General features: G+C 32.8%; 1 protein-coding gene across 11 annotated transcripts in view; it reads right to left on the bottom strand.

Moving 5' to 3' along the window:
* LOC118201413 (protein DOP1A) overlaps window positions 1–20680 on the bottom strand; it is a 192319-nt gene that overhangs the window by 33766 nt on the left and 137873 nt on the right. For all 11 annotated transcript variants that reach the window (XM_085807652.1, XM_085807663.1, XM_085807656.1 and 8 more), the window contains 3 exons: window positions 16120–16229; window positions 3720–3931; window positions 1340–1492 (listed from right to left, as the gene is read on the bottom strand). In XM_085807652.1, the coding sequence (XP_085663778.1) occupies window positions 1340–1492; window positions 3720–3931; window positions 16120–16229 (475 nt within the window). The remainder of the gene's footprint in view (window positions 1–1339; window positions 1493–3719; window positions 3932–16119; window positions 16230–20680) is intronic.

Below are 20680 nucleotides of genomic sequence, written 5' to 3'. Positions count from 1 at the left end.
AGATCTACCAATTTTCAGATTACATATTTATGGACTTAGGTTCCTCAACATTTGCAGACTTAGGTTCCTCAACATTTGCAGTAAAATATGATGGTGATGAAGCAGGCACATATGCAACATTGAAAATGAAAGATTAAAATGAGTAATTTTCTCAGATGCTCTTTCTGGTGTACAGACCACAAGTAAATTCCTAATAAGATACGGGAATTTTCTGAGCAGATGATGTACCCTCAAATAGTGGCATATCACCGATGAATTTCAAGATGGATCATGACAATTTCAATCAGAATACTGGTTAAATTGTTATACTACATACTTACAAAATATATCAGTGGCCGCTCTTTCTCCCCTCTCACCAGAATAAAAAGGATTTCAAGCAGTCCTGTCAAATCTTGCAGTTAAAAAAAAGTCCTTTGTCAAATACATTACTTTACTGTTTTTATCTACTACACTCTTAGCATGGTGCTAACGAAGCTGGCTGCCACAGCTTTGGGCTCAGGTTCAAACCATAGAGAAGACTTTGACATTTGTAAGTGTATTATGACAGACGCTTAATATTGTTGAGCCCAAAAGGCCCCTCAAGAGATTTGGTGCTAAGAGCAGAAAGAAACCCTCCCAGAAGTTCTCCATCAAAATACAGAAAGAGAAGGGCAAACTTGTACTGTCACCTACAAGGTACAAAGAGCATTTGCCAACAATAGATGTTACCTCTTAGACACAATAAAATTCATGCACGTGATCTGCCTCAGGTTGAGATCAGGAAAATTAGTAACACCAATAACATTGTCATCACATTATAACAAAACATGGATAGCCATCCTATTCGACATTCACAGAAATATTATCCAGATATGCATGTACCACATTTATGATAACCAATGCCAAATACATAACAAATCACCTATTAATAAGCACAATGTGCTATATCACCAGTTGCTAGAACAATAAAGTATAAAATAAAAGATGGAGCATTTAACATTTTCTGGGAGCTGATAAACATATTTGGAGAATTATTACTTGAATTTAATATTAAAATTTCCTAAAAACAGCTATTTATCAAATAAAATTAATTTTTCTTAAATTCATTCATTTTACTTTGTATATAAAATATCTCTAATTAATATACTTTACTTAGACTTTCACATTAAAATATGAATTCCTTTCTCTCTTACCACATATTTGTGAGCATATCTTTGTTTCCTAATTTAACAAATCTTATTTAATGGATTTTATTCCTGTTCCTTGCAGTTTTTTAATCTGGATTTAACGGTATAAACAGTAAGATGAAGCAGATGAATATCATGGAATATAAAATCTATGAATATGAAATAAGGACTACCTTGAATATCAGGCATGTATTTCTGATACTGATCTGTCTCACTACAGAATATAACGAAAGCCAAACGTTTGAGCAAATGAGCACGTTGTTCATATTCTTGTTCTTTACTGCTAAATAAATATAAGGATCCAGATTGAGCAACTGAAACACGAGCTGTAAAGAAAAATTACAGATTGTGCAATTTAAAAAAATACGAAAATGTTGTTATTCAAACAAACATCACTTTTTTTTTCCTTTTTGACATGAAACAATGCAAAACAATGGCCAAAAGTATTTTACATGACAAGCCATTTTGCCATAAAAATGAGAATCTTTATCTGACTTTTAAAAAAATTTTAGGATAATTTCAATGCACTGTATTAGACAAATGAATGCAAAGAATATTAATAAATACTTGAGAATAACCAGTTAGGCTCATGTCTAAAATTCAAACATTTTTATAAAAAAATTCAAGACTATAAATATGATATCATATGAAAAGTGAAATGATTAAAAAAATAAACGCTAAATCATATCTTAAAAATATATACATACAAAGTTGCTTGAAAATGATATTCATAAGATTTGTTCATTTTGTTAATTGAATGACCATTTGGTGGTTAAATTTTGAATTTTTCCATGATTTAATGAAAATAAGTGTACTATGGTCTTTGAAATGTATACATTTATAATAGTAGGGCTAAACTCAAAATCAAGTTTCACAGAAACACTTTTTTCTCTTGCAAAAATTTTTGGAGCTATATGCATAACCTCTTTGCCTGACATTTAGAATTACATAAATATTTGAATATTGCTTCTCAGAATGCGTAACAATAATGAGAAAAGTCTATTTAGGAAAAGTACAAAAAGTGCATAACTAAATTTAATTTTTACTTTTTGCATTAAAGATACTGAAATGTTCCACATAAATTACTCCAAATACAATAATTTCAAGTTGATTTTTTGTGCATTTTGCAATTTCTTTGAGATGAAAGAAAATTACATAGCAGGAAAATCATATTGACAGCTAAAGAAGATTTCAAGTTTTCAGAAAAATAATCCATACAATATATACATAAAAAAAAGGAGAAATGTGTAAGAATTCTGAAGAAAAAGAATATTATTTTTCAAAACATGCAAATCCAGCATTACAAAAATTCATTTTAGAAATTTCCCACAGAGATTCTCTGTTACAAAAAGGAATGATACTTTATTCTAGTCAATTTAAACCATCTTTTAAAGGTAAATGTGCTTTTAAGGTAAATTCCTGATTTGAAATAAGCTTGCCCATACTTAATTTTGACAAAAGTGATTCCAATAGTTGCTATTAATCAATATCATGAATACTAGCAAAATTCAGTCTTGCTAAATATTTTTAGACTGCTCATTCCTATTAAAATCAATAAAAAAAATGGATTACTGAAATAGAGTACTAATGTTTAGAAAGTGGCAACAAAAATAAGAACTGAGAAACATAATGACAACAAAAAGTAAAGCAGTTTAAATATCAATAAACTGTTTACCTATATAATTTTTAAAATGCATCTATGGAAAAGAACACACTGAATCTATTTTGAACTACCATATTAAGTCATGTATATTACTCAGAAATTGTAGTCTCTAATATGTTTATACATGCGAAAGATTTTATATTATTATTATTTTGCTTATAAAAGTTCTCGGAAAAAGGAATATAAGTCGTGAAAATAATAAATATTTCATTGTTCACAAGCGCTTCTAAATAAAAAAATCCGCATTTGAATAAAATATAATTAAAATACAAAGACACTCAAGTCCTCAAAATTTATACCGAAAAGCAAACACAATGAAACTAAATAAAAAGCAGCACATTTATTCAGCCCCATACATTAGAGTGGATTATTTATTTTGATTACAGTAAAGCATACTAGGGCTATCTGCCTTCATGCAAGATTTTTAAAGGGCAACTGGATAGCATTCACATTAAACATAAGAAAAATCACAAAATACTTATGAAACCAGGTCATTGTCATTACTCTTACTCTGTATGTCAGAACATTGAAACTCTATATATCAGAACATTTAAACTACAGATTTCATAATCAACTTAATTATAAATGAAAACGCACTGGCTACGTTTTTAGTGCTTTTCTATTTTTTCTACAGAACAAAATAGTTTGATTCTAGATTTCATTAATTTTAAAATTAATTTCTAAAAATAAAAGAAAGAACTGCATGCAAAATTATATAGTCCAACATGTCATTGTGAAACATGTTATTATGTGTATTATGTAATAATTAATTTATACAATAAAAAGTAGTTTTGATATTTAAAGAGCCTACAGGAAGATTTAAGAATGATTTACAAGATAAATATAAGTAAAGTACACATGGAAAATAAAACTGCATACTGTTTACTTACATATAAAATCTTTGAATGTAGTTTTATCATGAGTCATTAGATGATCAATGATAGATCTCCAATAACCAATGCAAGATGAACTCATTTGGAAAAATGAAGCATCTAACAGCAACTCAAATGCTTCTTTACGCCAAGCTTTCCTTGTGTGCTGATATCCAGAAATATTTGCAAGTAGCTGGCAACATGCACGAAAACTGGGAAAATTATGTGTGCTAAAAATAACAATGCAGAATTTAACATTGTAGATTTTTAATTATATTTTTCTTTTCACATATACATTTCAATACACAATATTATATTTAGATTCATAATTATTGAAAGACTTCAAAATATTTAACCTCGGGACTTTTCTGATTTGCCCGAGCGCCGCTCGGGCAGCAAGTTTTTTTACGGCGATCCACTGATTTGCCCGGCTTTTTCTCATTTTTTTAGTTTCCATTGCTTCTAATAGATGGCTCTAGTTGTCCAGTAAAGACTGGCTTTCAAAATAAGTGTAAACCGGTTTCATCTGGTTTTACTGCTTTACGCGGGAAAAAGTGCAAATTTAGTTTACTGTATCACGCGTTGCGAATACTTTCTTTCCTCATTTTGTGTTACAATGAGTGATAGTGAGCGGCTTATTACAGAATATAATTCTGATATTGGATCAGACAGTGAATCGGAAATTTCGCTAAATGATTCAGGCAGTTGTGAAAGTTCGTTATTGGACTTCTCTAGTGACGAAGAAACGGAAAGTTCGAATAACCTAACTCAGGTTCGGAACTTTTGCGAAATTGATATCAATAATCCTCCTCCACCACCGCCAAGATTTCCTTTCACAGCGAATCCTGCTATCCATTTGAATATTGATGTAAATGACGGAACTTTACAGTTTCTTGATATTTTCTTCGATGATAACCTACTTGAAGTGATAGTTTCGGAAACCAACAAATATGCAGATCGAAGTATTCGAAACTGTAATCTTCGAAGAAATAGTAGAGCAAAAAAGTGGGAACCAACATCAAAAAACGAAATTCAAGTGTTTTTTGCATTGAATATTTTACAAGGGATTGTAAAAAAACCTGCTATTGAACTATACTGGAGTAAGCGACATTCAACTTCAACGCCATTTTTCTCAAAAATTATGTCTTACCGTCATTTTCACCTAATTCATCGATATTTACATTTTTCCGATGATGCGAAATTTGATGCTAAAACACATGAGTGTCCGAAATTACAAAAACTGTGGCCTGTAATAAAACACTTGAATGCACGTTATCAAGAAATCATGACACCTGAAAGAGATGTAACAATAGATGAGAGCTTGATGCTCTTCAAAGGACGACTGCACTGGAAGCAATATATACCAATAAAGAGATCACGATTCGGTATAAAAAGTTTTATGTTATGCGAGTCAAAGTCTGGTTATGTATATCAGCTTATTATATACACTGGAAAAGACACACTTTTCGATAATAATTACCAATATTTGTGCAAGTCATCTCAAGTTGTGATGACACTTATGCAGCCATTATTGAATAAAGGATATTGCCTAACGACAGATAATTATTACACATCTCCAGAACTGGCAGATATCCTTCTTAGCAAACAAACAGATATGTATGGAACACTCAAACTCAACAGGAAAGACGTTCCAAAGGAACTGCAATCAAAAAAACTAAAAAAAGGTGAAGTCCGTGCTTTCCAAAGAGGAAAAGTGTGTATCATCAAATGGATGGATAAGAAGGTTGTAAGTCTTTTATCTACAATACATAATCCCGAAATGATCGAAGTGCCATCTCACAATGATGAGGTCAGAAAAAAACCACAAGTAGTAATGGAATATAACAATACAATGGGAGGTGTAGACAGACTAGATCAACATCTTACCAATTATCCCATCATAAAGAAGAGAGGAAAAAAATACTACAAAAAAATATTCTTCCACCTTTTTGATATATCACTGTGGAATGCTTTTGTTTTGTACCAGAAGCACAGCGGAAAATACTCCCATTTGAATTTTAGACTAGATTTAGTTGATCGCTTGATTGAAAGGCATGGAACAGTAAATGAAAGAATAGGACGACCAGGAATTTTGCCCAATCCTTTACGATTGATGGAAAGACACTTTTTAGAAGTGATTCCTGCCACCGAAAAGAAATTGAGACCGACGAGGCAATGCTTTGTGTGTTGCTCAAAACGGAACGAGAGCGGAAAACGGATCAGAAGAGAAACAAGATATTTTTGTCCTGATTGTGATGTTGGACTTTGTTTATCTCCATGCTTTAAAATTTACCATACAAAAGCTGATTTTTGAAATAAAATGTAAGTATTAAAATATTGCATGCTCTTTCTCTCGCTTCCATTCCTGTAAAATGTTCTTTACAGTTCAGTTAGTTGTTCTTAAAAAACCCACTTTAAGTAAAAATGCCATTTTTTCGCTTAATTAAAAATTTAAAATAAATTAATAAATGCAATACTTGTAACAATTTTGACTGTGGATTTGAGTTTATACAATCGATTTTAATACAAAATTGTTTATAAAAAATGTGCTTATTTTTGGACATAATATGGCAGAAAAACGAAACTGTTAAGTGGTTAAAAACATCTTCTGTTCTGTTCCTCCTCCCCACGAAAAAAAAAAAAAAAAGGGAATTGAAAATAAGAATTACATTACAGCATGTGATATCAATATTGCTTCAAAATACAGAGTCTTCACACTTAGTTTAGTTTCATACTAAAGCTGTCTCTGTTCTTAGTACAGCATGTGCCATTTCCACTGGACCCCCCCAAAAAAAAACACCTAAAAACTGTATGAAATTCAAATACAGTATATATATTCAAAACAATCTTAGAAAAGTTATATTCCCTCCTCTGTGGCCACATTTCAGGATGTCATTAATCAAATTTAATCAAGTTCAAATTATTTAAAATAATGTAGTTTTATGCTGCATTTAATATCAGATTGTCAGTGTTGTACTTAATAACAGTATTAGAAGCCATGAAAATTACAGAGCATGTCCTTATAATCACTTCCAAATCCACCATGACCTAACTTATGAATAAAACACACAAATATTTATTAAAACTGGCTAATGAAAGCAGAGTACCAGATTCTTGACACTCTAAGCATTACAAATTCAGCTAAAGTTCCTAGAAATGCCATGAATAAATGGTATTTCCTTGATTATAATTAAGAAATGACTCTCTCACTTCGTACCTGTATTCTTTTCTTCCAATAAACATAAAACCTGACATTGGATACATTAAAAACTGGAAGAAATTTTCATGTGTAATGAATATGAAAGCTATCCTTTTGCATGGAATTTTTACATCCATAAATCTGAGAGGATTAATGAAAATAGAATTACAATTAGATCATAAATAAAATTTCAGAATTATAGGATTAATATGCAATTTTGTAAGATGTTACCATTGTTATTATTTTGCTCTCCATATATAGTTTTTGCTGTTACCTTATTTGTGAATCAGAATCCCAGCAGTTTGTAATGCAATTTGTTTTCAAAAGACAAAAGTGTCCAGCCCCAAAGACTAGACACTTTATTATTAAACATTAATCAGGAATGGCCAAATCCATCAATCATCTAGTCATCTCATCAACAAGAATATTGCCCAAAGCACACAGCAAGGGGTAGACCAATATTACACTAATAAGAAAGGGGGACAGATGACTACAAGCACCCATGCCTTCCTCAAGATTCAAACCTGAACCCATTGAGAAGAATCCTAAATACAATAGTACTGTTGCAGACTATGCTGCAGTATTTAGGATTTTGTACATTTTGGAAAATGTACTTTTAATGTAAGTCATATTGACTATTAACCACTAATTTAAGATTCTTTAATATGAATTTAGATACCAATATCTAATACCGACATTTTGCAGATTTCGTTAGTGTTAAAGGCACTACACATTCAGTTTTAACTCAATGCATTCTTAAAAATGTATACATAATTAAAAATGTGTACATATGAATATTTTTACTGGAAACATGCATGGTGAATTCAAAGTACATCAGCTGGCAGAAAAAAATATTCAGGAGTTCAACAATATATTAGTGGTTTGAATCTATCAGCATTGCACAAATGCCTAACTCTTTTCGCTATCAGAATTCAGTTGCCAGTAATTCTCCTTCATGATTTAGTCAAGGGAATTTCATTCTTGGAAACAGTCCAGAAATTTCATGTGCTCTTATGAGCATCAAAGAATCCTTAACACTGATGATGTGGTAAATTTATAATAATATGTTTTTCTTTCTCTTTCTACACAAATTGTAGCCTGTGATTATTTTCTTTAACCTATGAATTTTGATTACTAATGCTTTTATTTAGAATTCATGTCTTTTAGGTAGAAAGGGTAGAAAAATACATTATTGCATGAGGCAGCAAATTTCCTAGAGCCAACTCTGTAAATTATTCTATTCTCAAATATTACCTACTCCCCTTTTGCAAATGCATTTCCGGCCTTTTAGAAGACATATATGGAATATCAGATATATATTAAATGCATACTAATTTTAACACCATAAATAGGAACAAAATGAAAAGTGCTATTAATTTGCAACATCTCAATTTTACTGGCAAGAAACAAGTATGCAATAAAATGTCAAATTCAAACAAAAATAATATATGAAAAGCTGTCAGATTTTTGCTGCCATAAGAGATCCACTATATGAATAGTATATGTGCCAATACATTATAAGTTTAAACAATACTTTTAGTTTTGGACTACTGTTCTAAATATATTTAACTCAATATAGATTTTAACTATTTATAAGCTAAAAAGATTCTTTGATCCCCTAAAGAAAAAATATGAAAAAGACACATGAAAGGAATCATCAAATAACAAAAACTGGCATACAGAATGTACATGAATAAGAAATCTTTACAATTCCATGGTAATGGAACCATTTATTCAGACAAAACCAAGCCAATTTGTGTACATTGACATTTAGGCTCTCATAAATGTATCCAACATGTTACAGATGCACAATTTATGAAAAGCATCCTGAAGTATAACATGCCGTATATGGTCCAAATGCCTAGCAATTTTTTGATATAGGCTTAGGCATGTCTCATCATGTGTCAAATACAGTAGTTGATCTGTGAGAGGTCAGATAACTGTTCAGATAAAGGGTATAAATTGTTCGTGCACGGTCAGGCCAAGTCCAGCCAAAGAATAGTTTGAGGATGATGAAATAAGAATGGCAACGAAACCAAATTCAAAATGTCATTGATATATTGTACCGCCATGAGAATGGTGTGCATGATTACCAAAAATGCCTGTAAATCAGATAAAATAGCTCCTTAGAAGTCACTGTCGTGATCATATCATATAATATGGGGATATTGTTGTACCAAAGGATATGAGGAAGTGCTTTAGTAACAAAAATAGCTTATTTTCTTAAGCATGAAACAGCACAATTATTCCCCACTGAATGGAGCAAGTACCAATGGTCAGAAGGAGAGGGGAAATGAAATGCTCCTGGAAAGCAGTTCCTTTTTACCTAAGAAACATCCAACAGTAACCAGCTACATAAATAAGTAACTACATATGAATAGAAGAGAAACACGCCAATGTGACAATCAAAATCGTAATAACGACCTTGTATTTAGCATACATATATTAAAACACTTAATCAATTTCAAGGGCAGCTAAAGGTCCCTCTTCATCAGGAGAACGAAATTACTAGAAAGGGGGAAAAAGAGAAAAAATAAAGCATTGGCCTCCTTTACCAATGCTTTATTTTTCTTCTTTTTCCCCCTTTCTAATAATTTCATTCTCCTATTGAGAGACCTTTAGTTGCCCTCGAAACCGATTGTTTTAATATATGTACGCTAAATACAAGGTTGTTATTGCAATTTTGATTAACTACATATGGTCATAACTGATTTAAAGTCACATGCCCTGTAATGTTCATGTGTCAGTCATCTTAATTTAGGATAAACTTAAGGTTAAGATAAATTTAAATGTAGGTTCAAATTTTGTTTAGGAATTAAAAAATTCTAATCTTATTTTTAAAGAATTTTAATTTTTATAATTCACTCTTTTCAGAAACATTAAAAATTGTTTTTGATATGAAATGTATTTCATATTTTCAGCTGTTTTATGATCCAGAGTTTCTCAGAAATTTTTAATCTTGTTTGAGATGCATGTAAATTTTGATTACACTAATCTGTTACAAGCCCAGTCGAATGAAGAAATGAAGGTCAGGCTAAGTTTCCTTTCTACAGTAATATTTTTAGCTAAATTAGGAACATGAAGTCACATGGTATTTCAGCTCTATGTAGGAACTCAAATACATAGTTATTACAGCTCCCATTGTGAGCACATGAAAATGGAAGATTGCTCAGAGACAACTAGTTTCAACAACATTCTGGTACTGAATTTCTAGCTGTGGAAAAAGTTCCTCCAATCAAAATTCATTGACTAAAGCAAGCAGTTCTTATATCATGAATTACTAACCAAACAATGGAATGTATTACTGTAATTTCCGGAAGAAACGCCACAGCGCTTACGTGTTTAAAACTTAAATTTTCAGCGGGTGTGGCGTTTAACAGTACAAGTACTTGTTTAGGTGCTCTAAAAATAAAATATTTCCTATGATGGTCATTGTACATAGTTTGGATGGCCTTCTCATTGTACATAGACTGGTGCTGTTCCCATACAAAAGACCACTAATTTGCTTTTTGTGAACGTTATTTTGTTTACATTCTTTTCCTTGAACGGACCTACATGCCTTATTAACCCTAAATGGGATCTCAGAACAATAACATTCTTCCCCCTTTCAAATCAACATTCTCATCAGTTTGAATAGTCTCTCTTCTCTGCCATTCGATGAATCTTCCAGGACTCATTTTCTCCCCACCCCTGCTTTTTCCGCAATTTTTTCAGTGAAAACCAGATGTCAAAAATTGTCTACGACCGTAGCAATAATTCCTGGTGGTTTGACAAAAATCTTACAACCATTAGATTTGTCAGGTAATAAATCTTTCAAAGCTGAAGTCCGAAAGCGGTGGGATTATTGGATGAGTGAAGGATTGCATAGGTATACCAAAAGCGGTAAAATGTGTAGAGCATCTCATGAAGAAGTTGCAAAGTGGGTAGGAAGTGCGTGGAAATTGGTAAAAACATCGTCAATAACAGCAGGGTTCAAAGAAGCTGAAATTATATCCTTAGATAAAGAGACTGTAAACCAAGAGGATGAATGTGACGATCTGGAAGATTTAGATAAGGATTTACTAAATCTTTTTAATTTAGATTGAAGAATCAGATTTTGATGGCTTCATATGATGTATAGTTTGATGTAATTCCTTTTATAAGTAAAATTTTAAATTTCCTTTTGTCATCCAAATTTAATATTTCATTGTTGCAACATTTTTTATAATATAATCCAAGTATTACAAATATGGACTTCTTTAGTGGGTAAATATAAGTATATACATGAATGTAAATATATTTTCAATATTTCTTACCTTTAATTTTTTTGTGAGTTATGGTTTCATTTCATGCATTTTTCTTAACTGATATGTTCTATATCAGGACTTAGGTTGAGATTTTGCATCTATACGGCCCACGACGATGTCACGCGCAATTTAATCTATTGCGGCCTTTCTGTGTAATTTTAATTTTTTCCCGCCATTTTTCTCGAGTGCAGCGTTTACGCTGATTCGGCCTTTCTTCCGGAAATTACGGTAATGGTATCTTGGATTCCACAAATTTGGTGTCAGACAGATACTGAACATGCTGTCTAATGAAAGATTTCATATATACTGGGAACTTATGGAACATTTTGAAAATGAAGATGATGACTTTTTAAATGACAGTGTTCCCACGTGTTCTTGATCCACGAGGATTTGTTGGTACTGGAACTCAAAGTTTTAAATTAATGTCACCACAGATGACTATTGGAAGATCATCAGGATAATTTATTATTTCCTCTAATGTAATTAATATTAGTTCAATTTCTGTGCTTGGAGAACAATAGACCGAGATTTATATATAAGAGGGCGATCCTTCTATTTTGGTTACTGTTATTTCCTCCATTGTGAGAATCTGAATGACTGGAAATGAGTCTTCTTTTACAATTATTGTAGCTTTTGCTTGTGTTTGGTGAAAATAGATCCTGTATTTTTGTGAAAAGCCACTTACCAAATTTTTAATGAAGTAAGGTTCTTGTATGCAAGCTATTTTTAAATTTGGAATATTTTCAAAGTCGTTTAATTGTGCACTTGCACTCCGTGAGTGTTGTAAATTTAACGGTCTTTATTTTAATTATGTCCATAATTAATATTTTTAATTAACAGATATATTTCTCTTTGTTTACTTGCACAATTGTTACTTACACTACTATGATTGATATCAAAATTTAAATGATAATGCATGTTAGCATGCTTGCAGTTGATACGTTTTTCTTGCGAAGAATTGCATTCTTTGTTAAGGAGTTCTCTTTTGCCACATTTGAAACAGCTTTGTTCTTTTGTACAAGACCTTTTTGTGTTACCAAATTTTAAACAAATTTTGCATTGAATTACTCAAATATATTCACAAACGTTTTTGCTTGTCCAACAAATATTAACTATTTGATATTGCATTATTGACTTAAAAGCTTATTGTTTAGGTTAGATAGAAAAACAGAAAAATGCTAATGACCCACAAAACCAGCACCAGAACAGATGGGACCACATTGGGTGTCAGATTTTAGCTGTGGCAAAAATTTTAGAATTCAGAGGAGCATCATGCAGCAAAAATTAGAGATGGCAGATTTTTAGAGAATAGGATAGACGCTGGGCAGTAGAACTTAGGGAGGTATTGGGGCAGTGCTGCCAGTTGATGCAATATTTTGAAAATTTACTACTTTTGATACACCACGGTGAGTAAATTTTATGTGTATGTGAATTTGCAAAATTTTTGCTGCTCCATCATTTCCTTGTGCTACTTTTTGCAAGTTTAAAATTTTTTAATATATCGTAAAATGCTTACATGTTAAAATATCGTATCAACTAAAATTCGTTTATATCAAATAAACAAATACACTAACAATTTACAGATGAGCTAGAGAATGCAGCGCCAAATGCATATCAGGAACCAAAATTACTATAAATCGCAATCCCGCAGTCACACCACAATGCCTTAAAAAGGGTATGAGGGACCTATGCATCAATTCCCAAAGAGTGATAGTTCCGTTTAATCTGAGACAGTCTAAGTGGAAAGCATTAGCCGAAGACATCATTTGCGTGATGAAAGGCACTGGAGGGCCATCAGAATATTGCAAGCAGGTACAAGAAAATTAGCTGCTGCAAAAAAGATGAATGTGCATTGTAGTCTCTTCAATAGGCTGCAGAATCATTACTAAAGGGATCAAAGCCCCTGTACAAGACATAGGTCTGGATACTAGAGGATTACCACAACGGCAAATGATCACTTCCTGTTACTATGTGCAGGACGCCGTGGATCACTAACAGCACGACAGCTGTCATCACATTTCTCTGCTGCTGCAGGATAGCCCATATACTGCCAAACTGTGTCACATTCACTGCATGAAGATGGCCTGTATGCTTGGCAACCTGTGGTTTGTGTTCCTTTGTCCCCATTGTATGTCAAAGGGTGGTTGAATTGGGGCTGTGAAGGGCAACAGAGCAATGGTCCTCTTTACAGATCAGTCTCGATTTAATATTCAGAATGATTCTTGACAGAAAATGATATGACGAGAGCCAGGGGCATGCTATCGGGCACCAAAAATCTTTGAAAGGGACCATTACAAAGCAGGAGGTTTACTTATATGGATTGGGATAGCAACGAATTGCCACACCAAACTCTGCATGATGCCTGGTTGTTCTGTCACAGCCGTCCAGTATCGTGATAAAATTCTACACCCTCTTGTGCTTCCTTTTGTTGCTGCAATGGGTACCAGTGCGATATTTATGGATGATAAAGATCGCTCATATACTGCTTGAGTGAAGTGGAGTTACATTACTTGGAGAGTGAAACCATTCCATATCTGCCACGGCCTGCCCGATCATCGGATCGAATTCCATAAAGCATGAGGGCATGATGCTAGGACAACAGATAGCAAGTCGCATTAGCTCAGGAATGGGCGCTATTGCCATAACAAGTGATGACCAATTGCAAGCTTGCCTTGCTGTTGTCACACTTGAATTTCAGCTACAGTGTATCATATCTGTTATTTGCGTGATGTTTCCATTGTACATTCTTCTGACCCATTTGGTCTTTCGCAATGCGATGGTCCTAATACGTGTGTTTTTGTATGAATTTGTTTTATTTTTTGGTATGTGGTTTACGAATGCTCCATCAACCCCTCGGATCAACGTCATGCACATCCATCAAATAGTTTTCATTTTATTCAATGTTTTTGCTTTTGTTACTTATTTTTTTAGCAGAATTTTATATGGCAGCAAAGAGAGTTTAAAAGAAAGTTTCCAGCAAAGACATTCTTGAAGCAAAAAGAAGAAATGTGCATCAGTGAATATTGCTTAGAAATAGTCATGTTAAATACCCTACAATAATGGTGTTCAATTTTAGACATTTTCATCCTTATCTATGCATATTTTTCTGCTAAGTTTTGTAATTAAATAACTGAAAGAAATTGCTCCAGGAAAAAATCAAACTAGTAAGCCCAGTTAAGAAAAATCGCATAACTGTGTTTTAGTAGCTGAGAAGTTACAGTTCTAAAAACACCACAGGAATTTTATTCCCCCATCTTGGACATTTTCGAGTCAGACTTAACAGTCTGGAAAAATCAGCAATAAAACAAAAAATAGAGAAAGTGATCTATTTATTTTATTAGCCATCAACAATCCTAATATAAACTTACAGTTTCTGAAAGCCAAATCAATAATAAAAATGTTCGTATCAGTCCCAAACATTGGAATGCAAACAAATACAGTTTTATTACACTAAGTAGACACAGAAGCAGAAATAATTAAATGGTGATGAAATTTTATCTGGAAGTGTTAGTTGCATAAATATTACGGACCACCTTCCACTATCTTACTAGATATATTTTAAATCCGAAAACTGACGTTTCTCACCTTGGATAAAATACCTGCAATGTCATACAAGGGTTTACTAAAACGTTTTAAGAGTGCCTTTATTTTTTCTGGTACTAGACCTGGCATTCCTAAACTAGATTCTGTGATGATTGTATAATGCAATGTCTGAATTTGGACAGCCAAGTACCTGGCTTTCAGTCTTGATCACAGTGAGCACTAAGTACATTTGTTTTGTTGGATCAGGAAAATTTCCTGTTAAAATACAGCAGAGGTATGTTTGCATTTTGCATTAATTTGGGAAGAGTGATATGAGACATGTGAAATGTCCCAGAATATACATGGAGAAGCATTTAAGTATGCTTCAGCATTTAAATGATGGATGCCATGTATGGAAGTAATATACGAATAATCAATGAAGTATGTTTTGTCGGGTTATTCACTGTGGTAATGGACGTGGATATTTCACATCCATAGCCTAATGGGAAACAGTGACTATTATGTAAGCATCTTGAAATTTGTTTGCATAGATCAATGGGAAATTAATGATCTGGTCTGCTCAAGAACCAGTGTCTTTGCTGCTGGCCAGTGCCCTGCTGTACCATCTAAAATCAATCTGTCAGCACTAGAATACTTTGCACATAATCCAGACTTAACAAAATGTAATTTTTGAATATTTTCAACATTCAGAATGCAAATATGCAGACATAAGATTTCTTTAACTGAGAAAATAAGCCGTCACATCTGTAAAACTAAAGAAATGTCTATGTTAGGTTTCATTTATAAAATGCCGTGAAAACTCAATGTTTAAGACTCAAATTTGAAAAATTTAAAATTACACGAACAGTACAATTATTTGATTCTGAATAAAAGACTCACTTTCAAATCTTTTCAGTCAGCCTATGTTAATTGTTGCTGATAGATATAATAAAATACTACTGAAAAACAAACGGAACCTTTTTAATGCATTGAAGAGAAATACAGAAGTTGCAAACGTCAACATACCATAGGGTAAAAGTGGAGGGAAAGCAGCATATAACTGAATAAATAAATGTATTAAATGACAGCACTGAACTTTCAATAAAATATAAAACAGCAACAAATATAAAAGCTGTTTTTACTAAATTTAAGAAAAAATAAATGTATGCAAATAATGCACAGAAAGGAATGAATCATAAAATAAGATCATAAAATTATATAACTACTGCCACATAAATTCAGCTGCACAGGCATAAGGCATAAATGCAGCAAATATTGTTTCATAATTGGTATTCTTTGGAATTAGTAATTCAGTTATAAGAACAATAACAACAATAAATTTAGTATTTCTGCAGTACTTATTATAAATAGGCTTTTATTACTCACATCTATATTAGTTAAAAAATCTTACCTGTGATTCTTTAAATAAGGTGTAACATAGTGCATGATATTACTAAGTAGAGGTACAACTTTTTCTTTTTCATCACCAACATATACAAAATCAAGCACAGGTGCCAAAAACTATAATATAAAAGCAAATATTACTGCAAAAGAAATGTAATAAAAATTTTCATTGACTTTTCCTAATTAAGGAGAGATAACATGCTAATATTCCTGAACACAGCAGTTTCTGAAGAGTTTTTAAAAATACATCAATAATATTTAATTTAAAAAAAAAAAACAATTCTCAATGCTATGACAAACTGAAAATGAAGAGATGAAAAGCTAGTATGAAATATTCTTATGTTTTACTATAGTACTAGTGAATATAACTCTAACACGCATGGTTATCTCACATTCAGCTGCACGTGCCACCAGCTGACATCACATTGTTTTGCAATAGCTGTGCAAGTATCAGCTGACAACACACTGTCTTTACCATCAATTCTTTAAGGTTTGAGTACCATGTACAGTCAAAAGTCGTTAATCCAGACACCCATAATACAGAATGATCTATAATCCGGACCTCAAAGCTACAAAACTTTCTGCGCTTGCGTCAATGCATAATGCATTGACACATGCACATAATACCTTTATGCATGCACATAATACGTTTACGCATGCGCGTTTAATGTACAACGGACGGTATAAGCTAAGCTAAAATTATCTAATTCAGTTAATGTTGCAGATTGCGTTGTTCCTTAATCTTCGAATTGGATCCGGCTTATTATTTTTTGCAGACTGTTAGAGCAATTTTATAAAAGTAAGTTGGAACTTTCGATTATGTCAAATAGAATTTCCGATGCTGGTTCTACAAAGGGAAAGCATCATGTTTCGATGTCCATCAAACAAAAAGTGGAATTGCTGCAAAAAATGGATAAAGACTCCTTTGTTCCTCTGACAATTCCGAAATCTGTTTATCAATTTCACACTGCTCTGCGTGGGGGGGGGGCGGAAACGTCGCGGCACACAATGAACTGGAAGTTGATCTGTCAGCACTATCCTTATCTTCAGGGCAGATGTTTTTATTTTATTCGGCTTATAATTCCTTACTAAATGTAGTAGTTCATCTCGATGTACTCCTTTGATATGATTTAAATCAAATTCCTCGTCATTATAAATATCACGAATACAAATAGTTTTCTGGTTGCAATTTTCTAATTTCGACTATGAGTAATGTATGCTTTAAGCATGCACGTGTTGAAAGAAATGTTCAATAAAGTAAACAAATAAATATTAAGCTTTTTTTTTTTTGTAAAGTATCATACCCTTTAGATCATAATTGCTCTTGATTTCATAAATTACGGTTTCATATTTTTAATTTTATAATTTCTGCATGCCATCTTACCAGATTTAAACTGATGATCTATAATCCGGAAAAATCTATAATCCGGAAAAATCGATAATCCGGAATTGCCGAAGTCCCAACGAGTCCAGTTTAAAGACTTTTGACTGTAGTAGCTTCTGTGTTTTTATGAACAAGTTGTGTTAATAAAGTTGATTATTTTAGGAACATGGAGTCATGGCTTGTAGAAACTAACACTGAAACATATTCAAACCTCCTACAATGGCTACACGTTTGAAGTTTCAAATTCAACCAAAAAGCATTGTTTCAAGACTTCATTTTCTTCTCTTAACCTTTACCATGGAGTACAGAGCAGTGGTAAAGGATACTGATCTATAATCCTATTGATCCCTCACTGTAGTTTGTGTGAGTCAACTTTTGCTTTAGCTACAGCAAAGCTTATTACACATCCCAAGAAGAAATTCAACTATTACATAGATCATGCATGGGCGTTTTCATGGCTTTTCCTATGTGTAACATGTATACAAAATAGTTTCCCTTAGAAAGACTTCCACAGAGGCATCTCCCTTAGGCAGATAACCCTTGAGTGCTTTGCCATAATTAAATAAACCAAAGCAAACCTATCATAAAATTTCAATTAATCTTTCTGATAATCACAAAATGGCTATTGCTACTCTTTTCAGACTTCCTGAGAGCAAAAGAATGCAGTTTGGATTCTGCAACACAGCTGCAACCTTTCAGCGGTTCATTCATGAAGTAACTCATGAACTGCCAGGAGTAATTACTTTTGCTGATGATATAACTGACTGCATCAAAGAACAAAACTGAGCATTTGGCACACTTGAAAAGTTCTTTTCAAAGGACTAAGTAATTACTGGTTAAAAATTAATGCATCTAAATGTATCTTTGGTGTAACATGTTTCGAGTTTTGGGTTTTCACATATCTGAAGAGGGTTTAAATCTTTATCTCACAGAGAGGAAACCATTCAAAATTTCCTAAAATCAAATACTTTAATGCAGTTACGAAAATTTCTCGGCATTTTAAACTTTTACAGACATTTTCGTCAGAAGAGCTTCACACATTTCAGCTCCCTTAAATAGGTTATTGCTGCCAAATATTGTTTCTTTGGTTTGAGACATTATACTTTGGGAATGCAGTGATGTTTCTTATCAAGACATGACTAAACATTGTGGGGAAAGTAATACCCAGGAAATCCAGAAATTACTTGCCGGGGAACTACTTGGAAATAGAAAACCATCCAAATTGTTTAAAGTCATGAAAAGGAGTGCTGAAAAACAAGATATATCCAACTCATTGTTATTGGAGGTATTTATTCAGCAAATGCCACCAAATGTTCAATCTATTATTGCATCTATTGAGCCGCTTGATTCTTCGAGAGCTGCCAGCATTTCAGACCGGATATTGGAAATCACATCCACTCAGATAAGTGCAGTTTCTTTACTTGTGTGTCTAATAATTCGAAACTGGATTCTCTGCTGGCTAATGTCTGCAAATTACGTGGTGAGGTATTGGCTGTACGACGATCATGCAGTATTTCTAAAAACTGCTTTAACAGAAAGAGAAACCCTTCAGCTAAAAGCTACTTAAAATTTTTCGTATTGCTGGTACCATCACAAATTTTATAAGAAAGCTAAAAAATGTATTCCTCCATGTTCGTTCCAGGAAAACAAACACGGGAAGACATAATACAACTTGCCCTTTACCCTCTGAGTTTCGTCACCATTTTGTTAGAGACAGAAAATCAACTGAAATCTTTTTATACGACACTGGCTCAAATGTCAGTTTTCTCTTAGCAACCAAAGATGAAATGCATCAGGCATCTATTATGGCAATTTCTGCTGTCAATGGTACATCATTTCCACTTTAAGGACAAAAACTGTAAGTCTTAACCTCAGAATTCATCACAATTTTAAATTTGCTTTTTATGTATGTAAAGTGTCAATGAATATTACTGGATCTGATTTTCTACATTACTTTCATTTGCTACCAGAAGAGGAAACTCACTGATTTAAAAACTTATTTAAAAATTAATTACAGTATCATTAACAAACATTTGTATTTTGTCAAAGCAATTATTGAAAATAATGTACATAATAAATTACTGTCTAACTATCCTTTACTGTCAAAAAGCTTCGTGACCTTAATAAGAATGATAAGCATAATACAGTCAAAAGTCGTTAATCCGGACTCGTCGGGACTTCGGCGATTCCGGATCATCGATTTTTCCGGATTATAGATCATCAGTTTAAATCTTGTAAGATGGCAATCAGAAATTCTAAAATTAAAAATATGAAACCGCAATTTATGAAATAAAGTACGATTATAATCTAAAGGGTATCAAAATTTACAAAAAAAAAAAAGCTTAATATTTATTTGTTTACTTTATTAAACATTTCTTTCAATGTAAGTTGTTTAAGTTGCTTCGTTTTATGTGATAATACTTTCTCTTTAATTCTATAAACAGACATGATTTCTCGTTCAGTTACAAAGTTCAGCTGTTCAAGTCCCGTTAATTGCTGTGCCGAGAATACCGACTAACTTGTCAATCGAAATTTTTTTGTTTTCACTAACCTGTCTGTCACATTCTTCATGTCTTTATCCATTTTTTGCAGCAATACCACTTTTTGTTTGATGGACATCGAAACATACTTTCGTTTTGGACGATCCTTTGGGGAGCTCCAGAATCGGAAATTCTGTTTGACATAATCGAAAGTTCAAGTTTACTTTTATAAAATTGCTCTTACAGTCTGCAAAAAATAATAAGACAGATCCAATTCGAAGATTATGGAACAACGCAATCATCAACATTAACTGAAATAGATAATTACATAATTTTAGCTTATACCGTCCGTTATACATAAAACGCGCACGCGAAAACGTTTTCTGCACTTGCGCACACGCATATGCGCAGTCGTAAACGCCTATGTGCATGTGTCAACGCGGCACATGCGCAGATAGTTTTTAGCTTTGAGGTCCGGATTACAGATCATTCCGGATTATGGGTGTCCGAATTAACGACTTTTGACTGTACTATGGATTTCTTTGAAACTGTAGGTCCTTCAGTGTCATGCAAGCCTAGGAGATTAGCTTCAGATAGATTAAAAATTGCTAAGAATGAAATCCAAGCATGTTCAATTTAGGCCAGATGAAACTCAATGGTGTCAAAGAAAGGCACAAATGAAAGAGGATCTGTGGGAAATTTTC

The sequence above is a fragment of the Stegodyphus dumicola genome, chromosome X1 (genome assembly GCF_044657685.1).
Source record: "Stegodyphus dumicola isolate Sdum_Otavi_A_Nest chromosome X1, ASM4465768v1".
Taxonomy (NCBI): domain Eukaryota; kingdom Metazoa; phylum Arthropoda; class Arachnida; order Araneae; family Eresidae; genus Stegodyphus; species Stegodyphus dumicola.
Note: the sequence above shows the minus strand (reverse complement) of the source record. Positions and strands in the feature narration are given on the sequence as shown.